Source organism: Excalfactoria chinensis, chromosome 1 (genome assembly GCF_039878825.1).
Source record: "Excalfactoria chinensis isolate bCotChi1 chromosome 1, bCotChi1.hap2, whole genome shotgun sequence".
NCBI lineage: Eukaryota > Metazoa > Chordata > Aves > Galliformes > Phasianidae > Excalfactoria > Excalfactoria chinensis.
In genome coordinates, this window is record NC_092825.1 from 65,935,833 (window position 1) to 65,955,170 (window position 19,338).

General features: G+C 41.1%; 1 protein-coding gene across 2 annotated transcripts; it reads left to right on the forward strand.

Moving 5' to 3' along the window:
- The first annotated feature begins 1,755 nt into the window (after positions 1–1,755).
- On the forward strand, positions 1,756–19,281 carry LOC140247178 (patatin-like phospholipase domain-containing protein 2). Of its 2 annotated transcripts, none has more exons than XM_072326589.1 (9): positions 1,756–2,088; positions 5,292–5,524; positions 6,262–6,327; positions 9,222–9,431; positions 10,731–10,791; positions 12,542–12,757; positions 13,735–13,867; positions 15,045–15,161; positions 17,244–19,281. In XM_072326589.1, the coding sequence occupies exons 1-9, from the start codon at positions 1,902–1,904 to the stop codon at positions 17,533–17,535; spliced, it is 1,515 nt and encodes a 504-aa protein (XP_072182690.1). In that variant the 5' UTR covers positions 1,756–1,901; the 3' UTR covers positions 17,536–19,281. The 2 variants fall into 2 exon arrangements, with proteins under 2 accessions (XP_072182690.1, XP_072182691.1); XM_072326590.1 differs by having other exon boundaries at positions 1,818–2,099.
- The last annotated feature ends 57 nt before the right edge of the window (positions 19,282–19,338 follow it).

Consider the following 19,338-nt stretch of genomic DNA (forward strand, 5'->3'; position numbering starts at 1 on the left):
CATGTAAGCTCTGAGTAATTAGTGTGAGAGCACAAGTGGATAGAGTACAAAAAAAAGACACCAAAACCAAACCAACCAAACAAACCAGATGAGATGGCTCCGCTCTTTTAGAAGAAAATGGGGAGGAAAAACCAGTCATCCACTTTTAAGTTTAGGAAGTATAGGATGTGGATCCCTCTCCATTTTCAGCTCCTTCCTTCTCCATGAGCTGAATGAAGAGAAGCACCAGAACAACAGGTAGGATTGTGTTGAGGACACTCTGCTCTGCCTAAAGAAGTGTTGAAACGATGAATGAATGGAGATGCATAGCCCAAGCAGATGCAGGTGGCTGGAGAGCTGTTAGGGACGGGGAAGCTGAAAATATGGCCCAGTGCTTATGGCGTTCATTTAGAGTTAAAATTCAGACTTCCTCATAACAGCATGTATTTTGTCCAAGGATTCTTCAAGATCTTGCTGGTAAAACTACCTTGTGACTTTTCAGAATTGGCTTCAAGCCCATTCAGGTGGAAAAACAGCTTGACTCCTGCTCTGTCCTCCTGGCAGTGTGCCCTGCAAATAAATTGCACAACACAGCCCCCCCAGGTGTGTTTCTGAAAGTGTGAGTTCCTCTCTATCTCTTTTGAGATGTTAGGATGGTGCATGCAGGTGCCTGACCGGCAATTAAATCCTAAAGGGTTTCAGATACTGCTCTGTTTTTCCTACAGCACAGCTTTGGGGATCTCATTGTGAATTCCCTTCTGAGCCACTCGCTCCCTACCAGCATTACAGCAGGATCCTGTGGAGATGGATGGGGGTCACATACAACTACTGGTTCCTCTTATACTATGAGAGGAAACTGGCACCTTTTTTCCAGGGAGATAAATCCTGCCCCAGATGCTTTTGAGATTTCCAGAGCACATGAGCACAGAAGCATTTAGAGCATCTCTCAGGCCTGCAGTGCAACTCTCCACAGAAATATCTGAGCTAGCAGCAAAGAAAACACCCTGCAGACCTGGAAGTGTGACGGTATTGCCACACCAGTGTTGGCAGGAGTCTAGCCGTGCTGACTCAAGGATAGCACCTTCTTAATCTGGGCCATGAGGTAGATTACACAGCCATGAGACAGCTCTTCCTCAGCACTGCACTGGCAAATGGGTCTGCTCCCTGATGAGTTACTGGGGTGACGCTGCAGTGCACCACACAGTGCTACACAGACCCCATTGCAGGTGGTTATGGGTGGGCATGGGTTGGTGGGTCTTGATAGGTCAGGTGGGTGGTTGGACTTTGTGATCTTGAAGGTCCTTTCCAACCCAGTGATTCTATGATGTATTATTCATCTATAGTCAGTTGGTGCTGCTGTGCTACAGAACTTCTGGAGGTGTTCAGGCACACGGAGATGCCTGGCTCCTGCTGGTTGCTTGGGCTTTGGATGAATCGAGCTGCTCTCCTTATACTCGTTTGTACAGCCTCATGAGATGCTGTTTTAAATCATCGCATGTACAAAACGATCTTTTCAGCCTCGGATAACGGGAAAACAGCTACATCTGCATTTTCTACCCCACGCACGGGGTCCGAGGGCTGAGACACACAAAGCTGAGAGTTTCCCATCGAGCTACGCTGTACCAACCGGGACCTCCCCCCCCTCACCTGCAGACTAAACGGCGCGGAGCCTCGAGCGGCCTCCTGGCCTCAGCGTGCCGCAGCCGCGCCCCGGGGCGGGGCCTTCTCTGAGGTGTCCCGCGGATTGGCTGTGCCGCCTTGTGCCATCGCGACGCGGCGAGGGGCGGCGGGCGATTGGCGGGCGGGCGGCGCTGGGCGCGGCCGCCATGTAAAGGCGCAGGAGGGCCCCGCCAGCTGATCGGTGGGGCGGCTGTCGGAGCGGTGCGGGCCTGGGACGGCGGCGTCCTGCCTCGCTGCTGGCCATGCTGGACCGCGAGCGCGGCTGGAGCGTCTCTTTTGCCGGTTGCGGATTCCTGGGCGTTTACCACATCGGTGCGGCCACCTGCCTGCAGGAGCACGCCCCGCACATCATCCGCGACGCCCGGCACATCTACGGTGCCTCGGCCGGGGCGCTGGCCGGCGCCGTGCTCGTCGGAGGCGGCTCTCTGGGTCGGAGCTGAGTTGAGCGGAGCGGGCGGGGGCGGCAGGCTGGATGCGGGCGGGGCCGGCGGCGCGGCGGTGGCGGGCGGGCCGGGTCGGGCCGCGTTCCTGCCTGCTGACCTTGTTCGTCCGGCAGCCCGCCGAGCCGCGCCGTGCCGGCTGCCCGCAGTTGTGCCGGGGTCGGGGCGGCGTGGGGTTGCCGGGTGGTGCTGCTGTGTGGCGGCGGCAGCTGGGCGGTGAGCGCTTCTCATGGCCCATCCCGCGGCTGGAGGCGGTACGGAGAGCTGCTATGGGAAACGAGCGTGTCCCTGCTCCGGTTGTCTTTGCACTAGAGTTCCAGTTAGCTTTGTCCTGCTGTCCCTAAAGCTTCCTTTCCCTTCCCTCGGGGTACAGCTGAGTGAGGTACGATCAACGCTGAGGCTGGCTTCAGTGCGCTTCTCTGGCCTTGGCATCACACGGGTGAGCTAGGTGGATGGTTGGTTAAGGCGGTCAGTGTCAATTAGTTGTTAAGAACAATTTAAGAGGGAACTTGGGCCCCAGAATAGGCTCCTCAAGGTCGTGGCACTGAGCTGCTGGAATTCAAACTGTGTTTGGTCACAGCTTGGGCTTTGGGGTTTGGTTTTGGGTGGTTCTGTGTGCAGACACCAGGTGGCTCAGGTGGTTCTGTGTGGACACCGTGAGTCCCTTAGAACTCTGGATAACTCAAGGTGTTCTACCAGTCTGGCTGTGGTTTAAGTAATCAAGATAGTGCTCCTTTGCATCTATACCGGGTATTTCTTGATGACAGATGCTAGTTTGCAAGTAAATGCAGTCTCTCTTGTGAAACATTGCTTGCCTGGCAGTGTGAGAAGTGTACCATGCTATTGAGGGCTTGTGAGAGCCCAAATATATTGGCCAAGTAAGTTTAACATGTAGAATGTTAAAGCAGCTTGGTGCAATAAAATGTTAAGCTTTAAACAGTGATTAGAATGCATTTTGAGAAACATGAAATTCCTGCAAACCTGTAAATGATTTTCCTTTTAAGACAAAGAGATCTGTTGCATAAAGGCTTGTGACTCAGAAGTGACAGGCTTTGTTCGTGGTACCCCTAACAGGCATAGATCTGCAAGACTGTGCAGAGGGAGAGGAGGAAAGGGTGAGAACTCATTTTGAACTGAGAGAGGGTTTGGTTTTTCTCTTCAAGCTTTATGGGGAGTCCTTCACTAAAATGGCAAAAGTTCTCAGCCTTCCAAGGGCTGATGCAGTGAAATGCTTCTCCTTGCTGCTCAGTCACTGGTCTGCATCACTCCTGATTTATTTCTTCAAAGCCTTAGCAACGCACACACAATACTTGTTTCAATTTAACCTTAAGGTACTGATGTAACACATGAATTGTTATGTGCTTGATGCCAGCTTTTAAAACAAATTAATACAAGTATCTAGTATTAAGTTTAATTGGTTGTAGATTACTTAGCTGCTAACTCTGTGTGGTTGTGTGAAAGCAGTGGATTACCATTAAGGTCTGAAGAAACACTCAGAATTCCATACGCTTCACTAGTCTACCATGCAGCTCCTTTACACTGATATCATGTAATACACAGTATTTATTTCTACAGTTGTGGCTGTACGTCCCACGTGTTTCCACGGTTGCCTTTTTCTGTAGGAAGAGAGACAGTCAGGTCTTCTGAGAGATGTCTGGTGTAAGGTGAGACAGGCAAGGGCACAGCTGGAACATGGAAGATTCTGAGCAGATACTGGGGAAATATTAGTGATGGGTGGACAGTTGAACTGGATGATCTTAAAGGTCTTTTCCAACCTTGGTGATTCTATGATACAAAAGAAAAGAGAATTGCCATGGGATGGGGAAAACATAGGGATAGGTGACCAGAGAGGCAGTGGGATCTCTGCCCTTAGAGATGTTCAAAACTTGACTGAACTCAGCCCTGAATTCACGTCCTGCACGTAAAACTACAGTTGTGTTTGTGTGCAGCATTTCTGACTTAATTTGACTTATATGGTTCACCTTTTGAAGGTTTGTAGCTGGATGCTTTAAATAAAGGCTTTCTTTGTGCATTTTGTTGTCTATTGGATAGAGTGCGTAGAACTTCAAGTTTGAGTTAATGTAAACAGCCATTGAACACAGGGGAAGGTGGGGGGGGGGGGGGGGGGGAGGGAGCTGGAGAAGAATGTTCTTTGCTGGACTGAGGGGGAAACCTTCTGTGAGTTCAGGGAAAGATGGAGGGAGGAGGTTGGAGGTGGTTGTACTTGAGAAGATGATGTGCATTTAAGGTTGATCCAAACAGGGGCTGTTGAGATGCTTACAGCTTAGGTCTTCTCCATAGGTGTCTTGGAGACCTGATATTTCTGTGACGATGTCTCCCACTCAGATGTCCATGCTTAGAAGAGGACAGTGTGATTTAGTATACAAAGACAGGTTAAGGTATTGCTACCTGAGGGGAGAAAATAACATTGTACATACTTGAAAAAAATTTGAACTCGAGCTTAAGTGAAGTTCTTTCTAGTGCAGTGCTGATGGTTAGCTTGGCAAGTTGAATCCTATCTGTTGTGGGAAAAAAGCTATGCAAGTTAAAATTCGCAGCTTGTGGACATATTTATGAGTGACCTTGTAATGTATCACTCAGGTTAATGACCTGTTACTTTGACCTTCCTTCCCCCTGCTCCCCTTCCGCTTCCAAGCTGACTGGCTTATCAGTCAATATCCCCAAAGTATGTCTTGGAGGAGCATAATACTCAGTATTTAAACAAAACTTTGTCAGGTGGATAAGCTGGTATGTTAGTCTTGTTAAACATGACTGTATGTGGCTGTTAGAGCAGTTGAGGTGTTCCATAAGAACAACGGTCCTTGGTAGTGGCTTGCTCAAGTTTCTAAATGCTGATTTAATTGGAGAAAATTTAATAAGATGTCTGTTACATATCGGCTTTAAAAAAAGCCTGTTGTGGGGATCTGTGTTGCAGATCTCCACTGTGTTCCTTACCTACTGCTTTAGAAACTTCACCTGCTGAGGTTCCCTACCTTAAGTTTCCACTAAGTGTTTCCTTTGCTGATGGGCAGTTTCCACTGATGGGTGGTTTTTTGTTAAAAATCACTTGTTTTTTGTTATTTTTTTCATTCTGCAGTCAGTTGGAGCTCTAGACATGCTTTAGTAATGGAAGTGTGTGTTTTGATGTTTATTTTGACTTCCATCTTTAAATGAAATGTGTTTGATTTGCAGCTGAAGCATGTGCAGATGTTCTGGCATTAGCCAAAGAAGCTAGGAAGCGAAATCTTGGTCCTCTTCATCCTTCGTTCAATGTGATAAAGATAATAAGAGATGGATTGATGAGAAATCTGCCAGAAAACACTCACCTGTTGTCATCAGGCAGACTGTGCATTTCACTAACTAGAGTCTCAGATGGTAAAAACACACTGATATCTAATTTTAACTCTAAAGAAGAAGTTGTCCAGGTACGTTTGTTTTTGGCATCTTTATGAGGTTTTTGTAATCTTCTGTCCATTTAATGTTTTCTGTTGTATTTTGATTTTAAACATCTTAATTTGCTGTTACTTTGACCGTACTTGAAAAATTAATTCAAACTTTATTATGGTGCACGTTTACAAGTTTTTTCCAGTCAATGTAACTAGGATTGGAGTGGGTAGGTGTGTGGGAGATCAGTCTGAAAAACAGACATGCCTTTAAAGTGCTTTGCTTCTAAAGAAACTGTATCTATCACGAAGAATATTTTGCGAGGTTATTCTTTTGAAAGCAGTGGTCAGGAAGCATTTAAAGAGTAGCTTTTTAGCATTATTTCTTAGTATCAGTGTAAAAGCCAGTACAGTATCATTCCTCTGGAGCCCTGTGGGTGTCCTGAAGTAGTTACATGGCTTATTCAGGAATTGAGGGAATTAACGTTAACTTTTTCTTTCTAATTAATGTTTCTACAGATGGTCTTTTTTTTAAGTCTTTTTTTTCAGATGAAATGTGATTACATTAATAACAAAATTGAATGTCCTCATCCTCTGTAATAAATAATACTTGATAATAACTTTGTTCTGTTTAGGTAATTAGGTAAGGGTACTTCCTGGGTTTTTTTTTGGTTACTTGTGCAGCTGGTTTTGCCAGCATCTGTAGAGGTAAATGGTAAATGATAATTTCAGTAACAGAGCGGTTACTGTTTGATTTATATCATCTTGTTTTCCTACAGGCATTGATCTGTAGTTCATTTGTCCCAATTTATTGTGGCCTAATTCCGCCATCATTTAGAGGTGTGGTAAGTCTGTTAAGATCTAAAGATAATTCCATCTGTTCTGAAAATAACAAAATACAGTGTTCGTGCTTCTTTTTTTTGTCATCATAGTATAAAATAAATCCTCTCATCAAAGCTCTTAGTACTGTAGCTATATGTTTGTTGCAGGTTATCTGTCTGCTCCCATTAATGCACATAATCTCCTGGTTACAGAATCTCTTGATACTTCATAGCTATACTGAGTTTTCTACAATTCCTCATTCAAAGGGTAAGAACTGCAGATAAGTTAGTGGGTTGTAGGTCTTTGGGTTAACAGGGCTTGGAGCAGGCATGCGCCTTGTGTCACGTTAATGACTTTTTGTTATGGCGTTGCACTAAGTTGTATTTTCTTTCCTTCCAAATTTAGTTTTCTTTAAACAAAGAGAGGGGAAGAATGCAGGGAAAAATAAAATAAAATACAATAAAATAAACATTTAAAAAAAAAAAAAGAAGTCCTTAAAAGTAGTTGGTTACAGACTGTTCTTGAGGCTATCTGGAGGTACTAAAAAGGTCAAGGATAGCTGTGAAATGCTTAAATTAAAGCAAAAGTGATTAGAACTGTATGGGGATTTTTCTTTATCTGTATTTCTAAACCTTGTATGTCTTCTTAAACTCCTCCAGATTAAAGGTGTTATGAAAACAGGACGTTGGACTGAATCCAAGGTTTAGGTGGATCCAGGATAATCTGGCTATTCAGTCCTTGTCACCAGACAACAATGTTATTTTAAAAGACCTCATTCAGAGTACAAACACATACAAGCGATGCTTTATTTGGCCCTATTTTGAGGGGAGGGAAAGGAGGGACCTTATCCTTTTGTTCTTTGCTGTGATTTTGGTATCATTTTAATGCTTAGCAGGCATGTTGTAACTTGGTAGGAATACCATATTTGCATATGCTTGGTATGACTACTGTAGGGTTTAAATATTGTAGAATATTCAGTATTTAAACTTGGTAGATTCTTGTCATTTAGTGGCTTGGTGCTTCCTATACATACACTTTAAAAGAAAGAATGTGGATGATGTCTAGTAGGTGTGCAATACTAGAAATAGTATTTATTTACTTGTGTGCATCTGCTGCAACAACTGAAGTTTGGGGTATTTTCAGAGCATTACCTTCCAGACTGTGTTGCATTCCATTTGATAGCATGGTCAGCATCAGCAAAAGAAGCAGGTTTGCTGAAGGACTTTTAATATAAAACAACTTCAGTTCTAGGCTAGTTATTCTGTGAATGGTAGTACTGCCAAAGGCTGGTTTCTGTTGGATTTGAGGTCCTTCTCAACAAGAAGTTTCCTTCTGCCATCTTTTCTCCTTCCTGTCTTTAATAAGAGACAGTTATGTTGTGATGACACAGGCTATGTGCCTCACCAGGGTAGTGTGTGCTTACTGAAGAGTATGACTGAGATCTACCAGTCTGTTACTCACTAGGTAGGAAAAATGAATCTAAATGAAGATCACCTTTTTACCTAGTTGCCAGTTGTGAAGTGTGTTGGGTTGATGCTTGTTGTATTTTGCTTGCTTTTTGTTTTATACCTCTCAGTCATATCCATGGGTTTAGATTCAAAATGTGTTAAAGAGATCAGACAGGCAGAAACTGCGAACGGAAAGCAAAAAGGACAAAACACCCATAACAAAAAGCAAACAAACAATGACAACAATGGTCCCCTTTGCCCCCAGAAAGTAGCAAAGAAACCCAATGAAAACCAACGTAACTCAGGCACGTGCTTCCACTCCTGAATAGTTTAAAGAGAAAGTTGCATTCTATGGCTGTGCCTTTCCTTCTTGGCCAGACTTTTTATGATGATTCCACAAAGGGTTTGGTGATTGCATTATACACCTGCAGGAAGTTTGTCAGCAGCTGCTTACTGCTGGGTCTAGAGAGTGTCCCAAAAAGCTGGCAGGTAGGAATAGTCTTCCCTAGGAGAGTTTGTTGAATAAATTGCTCTGTGCTATTGTTTTTCTCATTCCTAGTTTGTTTCTCACAGTGCTTGGGGAGCGAGTATCAATCCATATTAAACTGGTAATCCAGGTTGCTCCTGCCCAAAGCCACTTTGCCTTTCCATTTTATAAAAGGGCCTACTGTTTCTGTCTGATGCCTTAGGAAGGTTAGGAAGGAGGAAAATGGAGCCACTAAAAACAGCAAAGTTGGTAAGGAGGTGATCTTTTGATGTTGTTAGAACAAACTGTCTAAAACTGGCCCCGCTGGAGAGAAGGCTGCTGTGAGTGACTGGTTAAGTTTTGCAGCTGCTGCATTACAGATCTGTTACCTCAGTATAGAACTCTTCAGTTCTTGGCTCCTGGTGTTTGAGATGATGATGCATTAAAACTATGGACGTGTGCAGCTGAACACACAAATAGGTACAACTTGGGACATCTTCTAAACTAGCGTGCAAAGCTTTTTTTTTTGCTTTTATTTGTAATTTCTTAAAGTCTGAATACTTATAATCCTTTGGTTGCAAATTCTAATTGCAAGAATAATTATAAGCAACTCTTTTTAAATAGAATGGTTTAATACTGGGCAACCTAAAACTTGGAAGTGTAGAGCTATTCTCTTCTGTTCTTTCTCCAGAAGCACCCTGGTACCTCATAGGTTAGTGCTGTCCTTTGAGGAAGAAGAGATGGCTGTGCCAATTATTTCAGTGCATGTTGTGTGGGATTGTTGTCTTTAGAGTGGACTTGCTCTTTCTCAAACATATGAAGAAATCCCAAACAGAATACTGTTAGATTTTTCTATGGAACTACAGGACAAAGAATGCTATTCAAAACGTTTAGTCTGTGAGCATAGCAGATACTGTTCTGTTAATCTTAAATGCTACTTACTTCCTACTTGGAAAATCTGCTTTAGAAAATGTCAGTGTTCTTTTTACTTTTAATTTTGTAGCGCTATGTGGATGGAGGAATCAGTGACAACTTGCCTCAGTATGAATGTAAGAATACCATCACCGTTTCACCTTTTGCTGGGGAGTGTGATATCTGTCCAAAGGGGAATTCTGCCAACTTTCATGAAATGAACGTGACCAACACCAGCATTCAGCTCAGTTTGGGGAACCTTTATCGTTTAACACAAGCGCTCTTTCCACCAGAACCTAAGGTAACTCACTGCCTTCATGTATTCTTTGTAAAAACATTTTTCCATATAAAAGCTTTGCTTTTGCAGAAAGCTCCAGGAATTTCAGCAATTTATCTGGTCATATAAAGTTTACTTGTGACACTTCTCATCTGCATTATTCATAGTTCAGTGTTTGTGGGGGTTTTTTGTTGTTTTTTTTTTTTAGTCTCTCTGACTTAATTTGGTATTGTCTTGCTCAGTTTCTTTAGGAACAAGCACAGAATTCTATCATAAAATCCACACTGGTAACTTAATAATGGTCAGTTTAGAGTCCTTTCACGTTCACCTGCTAACCAGGTTCTTCAGAACTTTGCAGAAGTTTTAGACTGTTTATATCAGATATTAGTCTTGCTAAGCATTTAATTGCAAATTTGATGAGGGAAATAACTAGAATGCAGTTGCTGAAGCTGGAAAAAATTGAAGTCAGACTGCCAGTTGACTTGCCAGTTGTGTGCCCCCGCTGGCACAGTGGTATAAAGTGCTGCTTGCAGCACCAGAGGGCCTGGGTTCGAATCCCCCCTGTGGCACAGGGGGTAGAAGTGTCGCTTAGCTACACAGAGGGCTCGAAACCCGAGAGTTGGACTCGATGATCTCTAAGGTCCCTTCCAACTCCCATGATACTATGATACTATGATGATGATGACTTGGGATGCACTGCAGAGGAGAAATAATGTTTTGATCACTGTAGATGCTTTAATTTTTATTTTTTTAACCACTTGGAAAAAGAAAAACATTAAATTCTACTTATGTATATGTTAATTTTTTTCTTTTGTCCAGGACTACTGTGCACATTAGTAGATGAGCTGGTGTTGCATCTGCTGAAAGATGTTTTCATGTGGAAGGCTAAGTTTGAGCTGGAACATGAGAATTGCACAGCCGACCTCTTGTAGCTTTGGGAATTGGGAAGCATGGGGAGGGAAGAGGGGAATTGATGTATTCCGCCAAGCCACCCTGTCGCTTTGTTACTTGGCTTCTGACATTAAGCAAAAGACGTGAAATGAGAGAGGAAATTCTAAGCCATTAGAATGCTGTCTTTTTTTTACTGTATAATTCAGCGCATCTGTGGGAGGTGACAGATAAGCAGTTACTTGCATGACCATATGTGTCACACAGTAGGTTTATTAACCTGGATCTATAGAATTATAGCAACTGTAAGAAAATTTAACACTAACAAGGGTGAAATATAACTGTAAATGGCTTTTTATTTCATGAACTCGTGATCTGAATTTTGAATTTCTTTTATTTGGTTACTTGGCTGACTTGTTTACCATCTGCTTGCAGGTATTAGGAGAGATCTGTGAGCAAGGATATTCAGATGCTTTTAAATTCTTGAAGGAGAATGGTATGTTACTCTTGTGGATAATTATTGGTGATATGTTGTTAACCTGTCTGTTTTTCAGTGCTTTTTTTTTAAAGAGGATGGAGGGGTAGCAAGGGGGTTTCCTAAGTTATATTTTCATTCTGAATCTTGGCTGGTAGGAATCATACAGTTTTAACTACTCGCCTGAGGTAGTTGACACACAAAAAAACTGCACTTTTGAGGGTTTTCAGCAACCTTGTGTGAAGTGAATTCTAGTGTCATTTAGTGAAATTAACAAAGAATTCTACTCATAATTATAGGAAAATTATATTAGTTTCTTTTGTGTTACTGCCAAAGGATGGGAGAAGACTATGCTGTTATGCAACCTGTATCTTCTTATTGCTTCCTCTCTTGTACTGTCCAAGTACATTTGTAAGTAAAACATTACAGTCCAGAACTGGAAACTGTCTACCAGTAGTATTAAATAACTAATGGATGAATCCTTTGTCTATATCATGAAAGACATTATGAGAAGTCTTAAAATGTAGCAGTTACTGGGATCCAGATCAGTTTAGGAGTAAAATATAAGTCTCATTCCTTGGTCGATCTTAAGACAGACAAGTTAGAAACAATCATTTATTATTTAGCATGAAGATAACTGTATGTAAGAGACTCAGTGCCCACGCTCTTTGGGTGCAGAAGCAAATAGTGCTGGGTTAGATTATAGGGATGGAAATTATGATGCTTGTACTATTAAAGTTAGTACCAGCTAATGTGTGATAATGTAGCTGTAGCCTGATGTGCTCATTGCTTATACTCTAAGCATACGTTAATCATGATTCCTTGATTCAATTTCTTCATGTTCAAGAACATCCCAGTTCTGCTTGAGAGTTTCATTTCTTTTAATATTGTTAAATATTTTTAAGAGAATTCCACTTTAGATCCTTTGCCAGATAATTAAAAGCAAAATGTTTGCAGACACAAACATGCCTATAGTTTGGGGCTGCCTGTGCGAAAATGGGCTGTGTTCAGACACTGCACCTATGAGTTTCCTGCGTGCACACTTTCATCTGATGCTATATCTGCGATTGCTTGCAGATGTTTCTTGGATCCTTCCCCTCCCATCCCCTGTGCGTGGCACTATTTGTCCTCATTTTCATACTATTGATGTGATACTTTTGTTCTTACCATAGCCTTTCCAAACTCTTTAGTGATACATCTACTTTCTCCTTAAGCTGCTTCAACTGTAGGCATTTGTTTGTTTTTTTTTTTTCCCCATCTAGAACACTTTGATACAGATAATTTCTCTGCTGAAGATTTTGTATATTCTTTTGACACTTATCAGCAACAAATGCTAATTTAGTTTTATACTTTGAATATATCTTAATATTTACTGTCTTTCCTTTCACACCTTGTGACAGTGCCTTAGTCTGGTGCATTGTAGATGTTTTTTTTCAAATGAAAGTCAGTTTTCCTCATTTCCTTTAAACCATTTGCTTTGCTGCTAGAAAACTGCTTTGGAAAATGACTGCGTTGCAAATTCAGTTTCAATTAATTGTTTGCTTTTTTCATTTGCTTTGGAATTTGTTTTAAAATAAGGTCTAAATCTGCGCAAGAGTAGTCATAATGATGAATAAATGTTTGTCTGCTTATAAGATTATAAGAACAAGTGTATTTGACACTGAGTAGATAATGTTCCCTCAGGATAAGACTTTCTGTAACAATAAACAGAGTTCTATGTACTCTGAAGATCTGTGGATTGAGCCTAAGTGGAAGCTCTTGACTCTTTCAGGTATTCTGAATGACTCAATTTATGTCAGCTTATCCTTCACAAAAACAAATCCTCATGAAGCTACACAACACATTGACTACATGAAGAAAAAAAATAAGCCTGAAAACAATAGAGTGGAAACTTCACAAGTGGAAGTACTCAGTGACCAGATGAAGCAAAATCCATGGCCTCTGGAGAAGAGCATATTTGAGAGTCTACCTCCTAGGCTTCGTAAAGGTACATTCTTCCAACTGTGTTCTGTAACTTTAAATGGCAAATAGTAATTTCCCATCTTACCCCCCCCAACCTTACTCTAATCTTACAGTTTGCAAAAGATGTTCTATTTAATTGTGTTACTCCCTATGAAATCAGAGATTAGCGGAATGTTCTTTAAGTACTTAGAAAATGGAAATGTACGCCTTGATTTAGCTACAAAAGTAATATTGAAACAGGGTGAAAGAGATGCTTTGTGGAGTCATTAATTAAATTCTCATTGGTTTTGGATTTAGTTTGTAAGTCTACAGTATCTTTGTAAATGTTCATTTAACAATAAAGTTGAACTTCAAATCCAAACACTGGTTACCCCTGTCTTATTTTCATATCATACTTCAGTAGATTTCTTATTGCCTGGTTTTCCTGTTGTCGTAACAAGGTGTTAATAGACCAGGAATGCTTCTGATGTTTCTTAGTCTACAGTTCTTACCAAAATTTTCTTGTGGATGCTGATCAGTGTTTTCAAGATCTGAAATTTGCAGTCCTGGTGAATTAGGAGAATAAAATATGAAGTGTGAAACTTCTGAAAGCTATATTTAAAAAAAAACAAACAACAAAACCTGGAATATGTGGAACTCTAGAATTTAAACTCCTTAAAGTTCCACAGTCTCAGACAAGTCAAGGATGCTGTCTAAAATACATCAGGTTCACATCTCTAAAAAATACTTGCATCTCATAAGTAGTTAATGCTTTAAATTTACTGCTTAAGAGATCTGAGTAATGTCTTTTTGTCTCTCTGTTATCCACCAGTGCTTTCCATATTTTAAAATAGCATTGAGAATGCTTATGATAAGTGCCTCGAGATTGCTTTTTCCAGTTTCTATCTGAGCCTTATTCAGTAATACTCGATCACATTGTCTGAAGACTACCAAAATTTGAGTGAATTGTTTGAACAGTTTCCAAATAGTCTAACATCTTTCTCAACCACAATTACTCTTAAGCGCTTCAGGAAGCTTGTAAAGAACCAAATGGATTCTATGCTCAGTTCTCTAAACTCTTCCCTGTGCGGGTGATATCCTATCTGATGCTACCATATACACTACCTGTGGAGTCTGCTTATTCTGCTGCTTTACGGTAAGAAAGTTTTCATGAACCACTTTGTAATTGCACTTGAGTATAATTGAAAGCTTATTCAGTTTTATAGGTGCTCTGGTACTCTATAATTCAAATGTTAACAGTCTGAAGACAGTTACATCTACATAAAGTGTATCCTCCTAAAGCCTCTATAATCTATATAAACAATCATACTAAGAAAAAGTTTAATAAATTTACTGCTAAAAGCTGTCTTTAATTCCTCAAGAGAAGCATGTTTAATCCTGTGGTTGTGCATATTCTTCACTACCATTTCTGTATTCTTCAGTAGTATTTGATCTCCATCCGGAGTTCTGTGCTATAGCTTCTCCCTGAGGTCAGGAGTGAGATCTAAGAGCTTATTCACCTAATAAGCTTTCCTATTGGGTTTGTTTAGGTTTACTGAAAGTTGTTCTCTTGAAACAGTGCTATTTTAAAGGCTTTCTGACTCTTGCAAAGGAGGATCTGTATGCCACGAACCCTAAACCGTGGAGCTGCTTAACTGAATTCTAGTATTTGCACTACGCATGTCATTACTTTATTTAGGAAATACTAGAAGAAGTCAAATGTTCTGTGGACAGATCTAGGTAGAACTCTAGTAATATGTTTCCCTGTGCCACTTAAAATGATGCAGAAGTGCCATATTTCTCAAACGAGAGGCAGTCAACAGAATTGTGTGGGTTTTTCCCCCACTTTTCCTCCATAGAATCACAAAGTTGGGAAGGACCGACAACTGGCTTGTTAGGAGCATCTTCAGGGGAAAAGGCATAAAACATCTGTAACGTTGTTCTATGTCTGCCTTCACTTCCATTGTGCTTTTTTTTTGTTCTTGTTTCCTCTCTCATGTAACGTTTAAACTCACCAGGAAGTTTCTACTATGTAGAAAGAAGGCTCAAAGACAGGGATCTTTTGTAGTCTACCTAGAACTTGGTAGAATGCATATACTGGTCAGACACTCAGCGTAGATCGGAGACGTGGTGTTATGTGCTGCTCTCCTTTTCTCTAGGCTGTAGAAAAGAGATGAGTGAATTAGATGGAAATCTAGAGAGGTTTGAAGATCTGGAGATATTGGAGGGAGTTAACACAGCTGCTGTTCTCCCCAAGCTGTTTTGTTGGATGCATTATATAGGAATGAGACATGAGCTCTGCTTACAAACTAACTTGTGTATTCTGATTGTAGGTTAGTAAACTGGTTTCCTGATATGCCTGCTGATGTTCGATGGATGCAAGAACAACTTCTTCAGATTGCTGGTACAGTTTATTCCCAGGCAAAAAAGAGGCTATTCTGTACATCCAGGTAAACTGGTGTGCTGCTGCATGCAAATTCTGTATTTTTAAAAGTGTTCTGTTAACAGAGCTTCAAGTACTAATACATTTCCCTCTTTATTTAATAATTTTCTCAAGAGTAGCATGAAATAATTCTTATTCCTTCTCTTATTTAAGCATACTGTATGGAGTTCTTCGTAGTTCATCAAGGACTGCCGTGTGTTGTAGGCGAAGGGGTGTTGCCTATTGGTAGACTTGTATTTTAAGGACTGTTAGAGAGCAGCTGTTGGACTGAGAACAGATATCTTATTTCTGCTCTGCTTCCTAATAGTGAAAGCAATCAATGAGAAAAGAGGAGGTGGTTGCTCAGAAGTTCTAAATCAGTGTAGAACTTAGGAACTGGAAGATGTTTGGAGAAAGACTGAAATACTGGGAATCTAGCCAGAACACCTTGTAAGAGTATAAAGCAAAAGCAATAAAAAAGCCCTACACAGATGAATATGAAGGTAAGGTAGCTAGAAAAAAACTAAGACAAATAGAGAACTTCCATATTTCCATACAGAGGAATAAAGACACTCTATTTCCATGGAAGAGACATCTTCTGTAACCTAGTTGTAACTAGGTTCATTATGCTTCTCCTATCAAACTGGTATGAAATTTAACCTTGCAGACTTACTACTTCTGTTAGTCTTTGTAGCACTGTGTATATGCAGGAATCACTGACAACTTGCCCTGGTATGAATCTAAGACTGCCATTTGTTCCACCTTTTGCTGAGGAGTTGTTTGCCCGGGGATCTTGAAGAACTCCTACAAAATGATGACTGTCCACATTTTCCATTTAAAATAGACTTGTTGCTGTAACAGTGAGCTGTGCAGCCATGGCAGAGTAGAACTAGTGTTTGTAGGCTGTCTGTGCAGTCCAAATGGTTATAAAAATGAACTCTCCTAAAATTTGAGAAGGCAGAAATCAAGATGTAACAGATCAGGATGTGTGATGTGCTTTCCTACAAATAGCTGAGCATCTGCCTGCTGATGGAAAGTAGTGAATGAATCCTTTGTTTTGGTTGGCATGTAGCTTTTGCTTGACCTGGTAAACTGTGTTTATCTCAATACACAAGCTCTCATGCATTTATCCCTCCATTTTCCTTCTGCCACCCACAGCTAGTGGCTGTATAGTACTTGTTTGCCTCCTGGGGTTAAAGCACAGCAATGATCACTACCCACAGAATCATTTACAGTGTCAAACTTTGCAGTTTTCTGAAGTCTTTCTTTAAATGGATTTCCCCTTCAGATAGCTAGGTCCTATGGCTACTTAGGTAGAATCCCACACTATAGGTGACTCTTTGTGGGCTTGTACTGTATTTCATTATCCTTCAAGAACATACTGCTGCTTTACTGAAAAGAAATAATCCCATTGTGTTGTCCCTTCTTCCTCCTGTGTCTTCAGATCTAACTTCTCTTTTGCAATTAAACTTAAATCTCATGGAAACTTGAGCTGTTTACAGTTTAGGCATTCCTCAGGGAGCTTCAACTGCTGGAATGGTGTCTTCTAGTGCATCTGAAATTCAAGTGTAGGAACTGATGTTGAAGTATGTGTATGGGGAGTTTGTCTAGAGGGGAGTGAATGATGATATTCTGTTTGGTTTGTTTCTTTGTTTCCTTAAAGGCACTGCAAGGGAGAGAGAACTTGAAGGAGAAAAAAACCCCTCAAATAACCTGAGCACTGTCTTTCCTGGTGAATGTTGAGACCATGCTTGTTAATGTCCAGTAATTGCTATGATTCATGAGTGCATGGCTAGGGGAGATCAGAACTATTCAAGTGGTATCGCACCAATTGGGTCTCCCCTTCTAAACATATTGGAACAGTGTGGTGACTTGTAATGTATGAATTTTATGTATACTTCTGAGGACATCACATAATGGTAGGATGCTTTTCTTCTAGATAAGGTTAAGATCTTTTTCCTGTTGTTCTGTGTCCAAACTTGTTACATACATTTAGAATTAACCTTTTTCTTATAGTGTTCTTTGTCATGAAGATTCCCTGTAAGAAATCAGAATATTAACAGAGACATCATTGAAACCCTACTGATTTTTCTTATTGTTTCTTAAACAGGAAAGACAACTACACACCGCTGAGAAAATGTCAGACTGCCCCATCTAGTGTGGAATTTCGTTCTTCATACTGCCGTCTTAAAATGCCTCATTCTTCTGCAGATATTGAAACCTGGCTCTGGGAATCATCATGTTACATGGACTCGGTTATGAAACGTACTTCTCCTAAGACAAAGGAGCAGTCAGTCTTAAGCTCCTATCCTAATTTTCTCCCAAATTCTGATGAGTCTGGTCTGGAAATAGATTTTGACTCTTCTTCAGAGTCAAGTTTCCAGACTGCTCCAGAATATTAATTTGGAAATAGATTCCACAGCTTCCAAAATTCCAGTTTGGCAGAGAAATGTAAATCCCAAAGGACTAAAAATCACTTTGTTTATTGCCAATAAGTCTTGAAAAAAATGTTTACAGCTTCCTGTGAAATCTGCCTTTGGAATTCTTCTGTTTTATGGATCATTGAAACAGTGGCTGCTATAGGAAGTGACGGACTACGTGTCTGTCAAAGCACCAGCTCAGTAAACTATAGTAAGGTTTGTAGTAAACAGCGTCTTTCTGGAAATGAGATTTTGTTTTTTAAATCTACTTTCAGGACTGAAGTGTAAATTCTGTAAACATCTTGTTAAACAGGCATTGATAACAAAAGCTTTTTAAAAACATAATTCCCGATAATGTGTTTTAGGTTTACTTTTATAGCACTTAATGAAATTGGATTTGTACTTCATAAAGGGAAATACACATTTGTGCTTTTTAGTGGCCTCCCATCTCTGTATGCCTTATGTTAAACATACTGTTCTATTTATGGGACAGTTGTCTGCATGAGATAATGTAGGAACAGTGTTAATCGACGTTGTTGTCCATATTGCATAGTTGATATGACTGCTCAGGTTCCTGTATGGCTCTTTTCCTTCTTAAACACTTCAATGGAAAAAGTCATGAGAACTGGGATGCTTTCACCTCAGATGTAATCATGTAGTTTCAGTGACTTCATAGGACTTCTGTGCGCTCAGTAAGAGCTTAATACTCAACTAAGTATTGAAAGGTAGGTAAAATAGCGGATGTGGTTAGTAATTTCAGGTGTTAAACTTTATGGCAGATAGGAACATACTTCAGTGTATATTGAGTGGTGGCTAATGTTTTGGTCTTCTCTCTAATTGCTGCCCAATCATTCTTGATCCATTTATTTCACTTCTAGCTCAGGACATTTTTCTGCTCTTCCTTCACTTTCCTTTTATAGGAAGCGAGTTTGGGGGGGGAAGAAAAAAGGGTCCTTTCCAGCTCTGGAAGGTCTGACAGCCCAAGGAGAGCTATCCAAGAATTGCCAGACAAAACAAATCTGTAAGGCTTGGCATTAAGTGGCAGTATCCAGGGCTTGTGCCAAGGGTCTCAAATAAGGGGTTGGAAGTGGGCCGGATCACATCTGTATGGAGTGATAAGGGCTGTAAACACTTCCCTCAATGAAGGTTGTGTATAAATGTAACAAAGACGATGCATCAGTGCATGAATACTTCAGGAGAGGTAGTGCCTGTTGAGATTAATTATTGTTCTGCTGTTCTAGTATCGTGTTTGTTTCTTTTGAAGCGGAAGGAAGCAGTTCTGTCTTTGGAGGTCAGGTTGCCACGTGCTCGCAGCAGGTGTGATGCTTGCAGGCTTCAAATGTGTGGCTATCTCTTTCATGGAAGGGGGGCTCAGGGGGAGCGCCGTGGTGTGGGAGGAGCAGGGCTAACACAGGATGTGAGGGAGAGAGAAGGGGATGTTTCCTTCACGAGTGTCAGTGTGGGTACATAAAGGCTCACCACGAGCAAGTGTTGCTGCATCGGACCAGCCTTAGGGCAGTTCTTCAGCTGCCATTCCCCTCAGCTTCAAGTACTAAATAACGGTACAGCATGAAAACGACGCTTTGTTTGGGGGCCAAACAGCTCCACTGGCACGTTGTTGTTACGGACACCGGGTGCTATTCTACTTTACCTGTTCGGTTCCTGTCTTGTGTGTATGTATCCTCAAATGGAAATGTTATTGAAACCACCATTAAAAGATGAAATGTCCGCCTTTGGTGCCTCTATGCGTTACCTCACATTCCTACGCCCCTCCACCACAGGCTG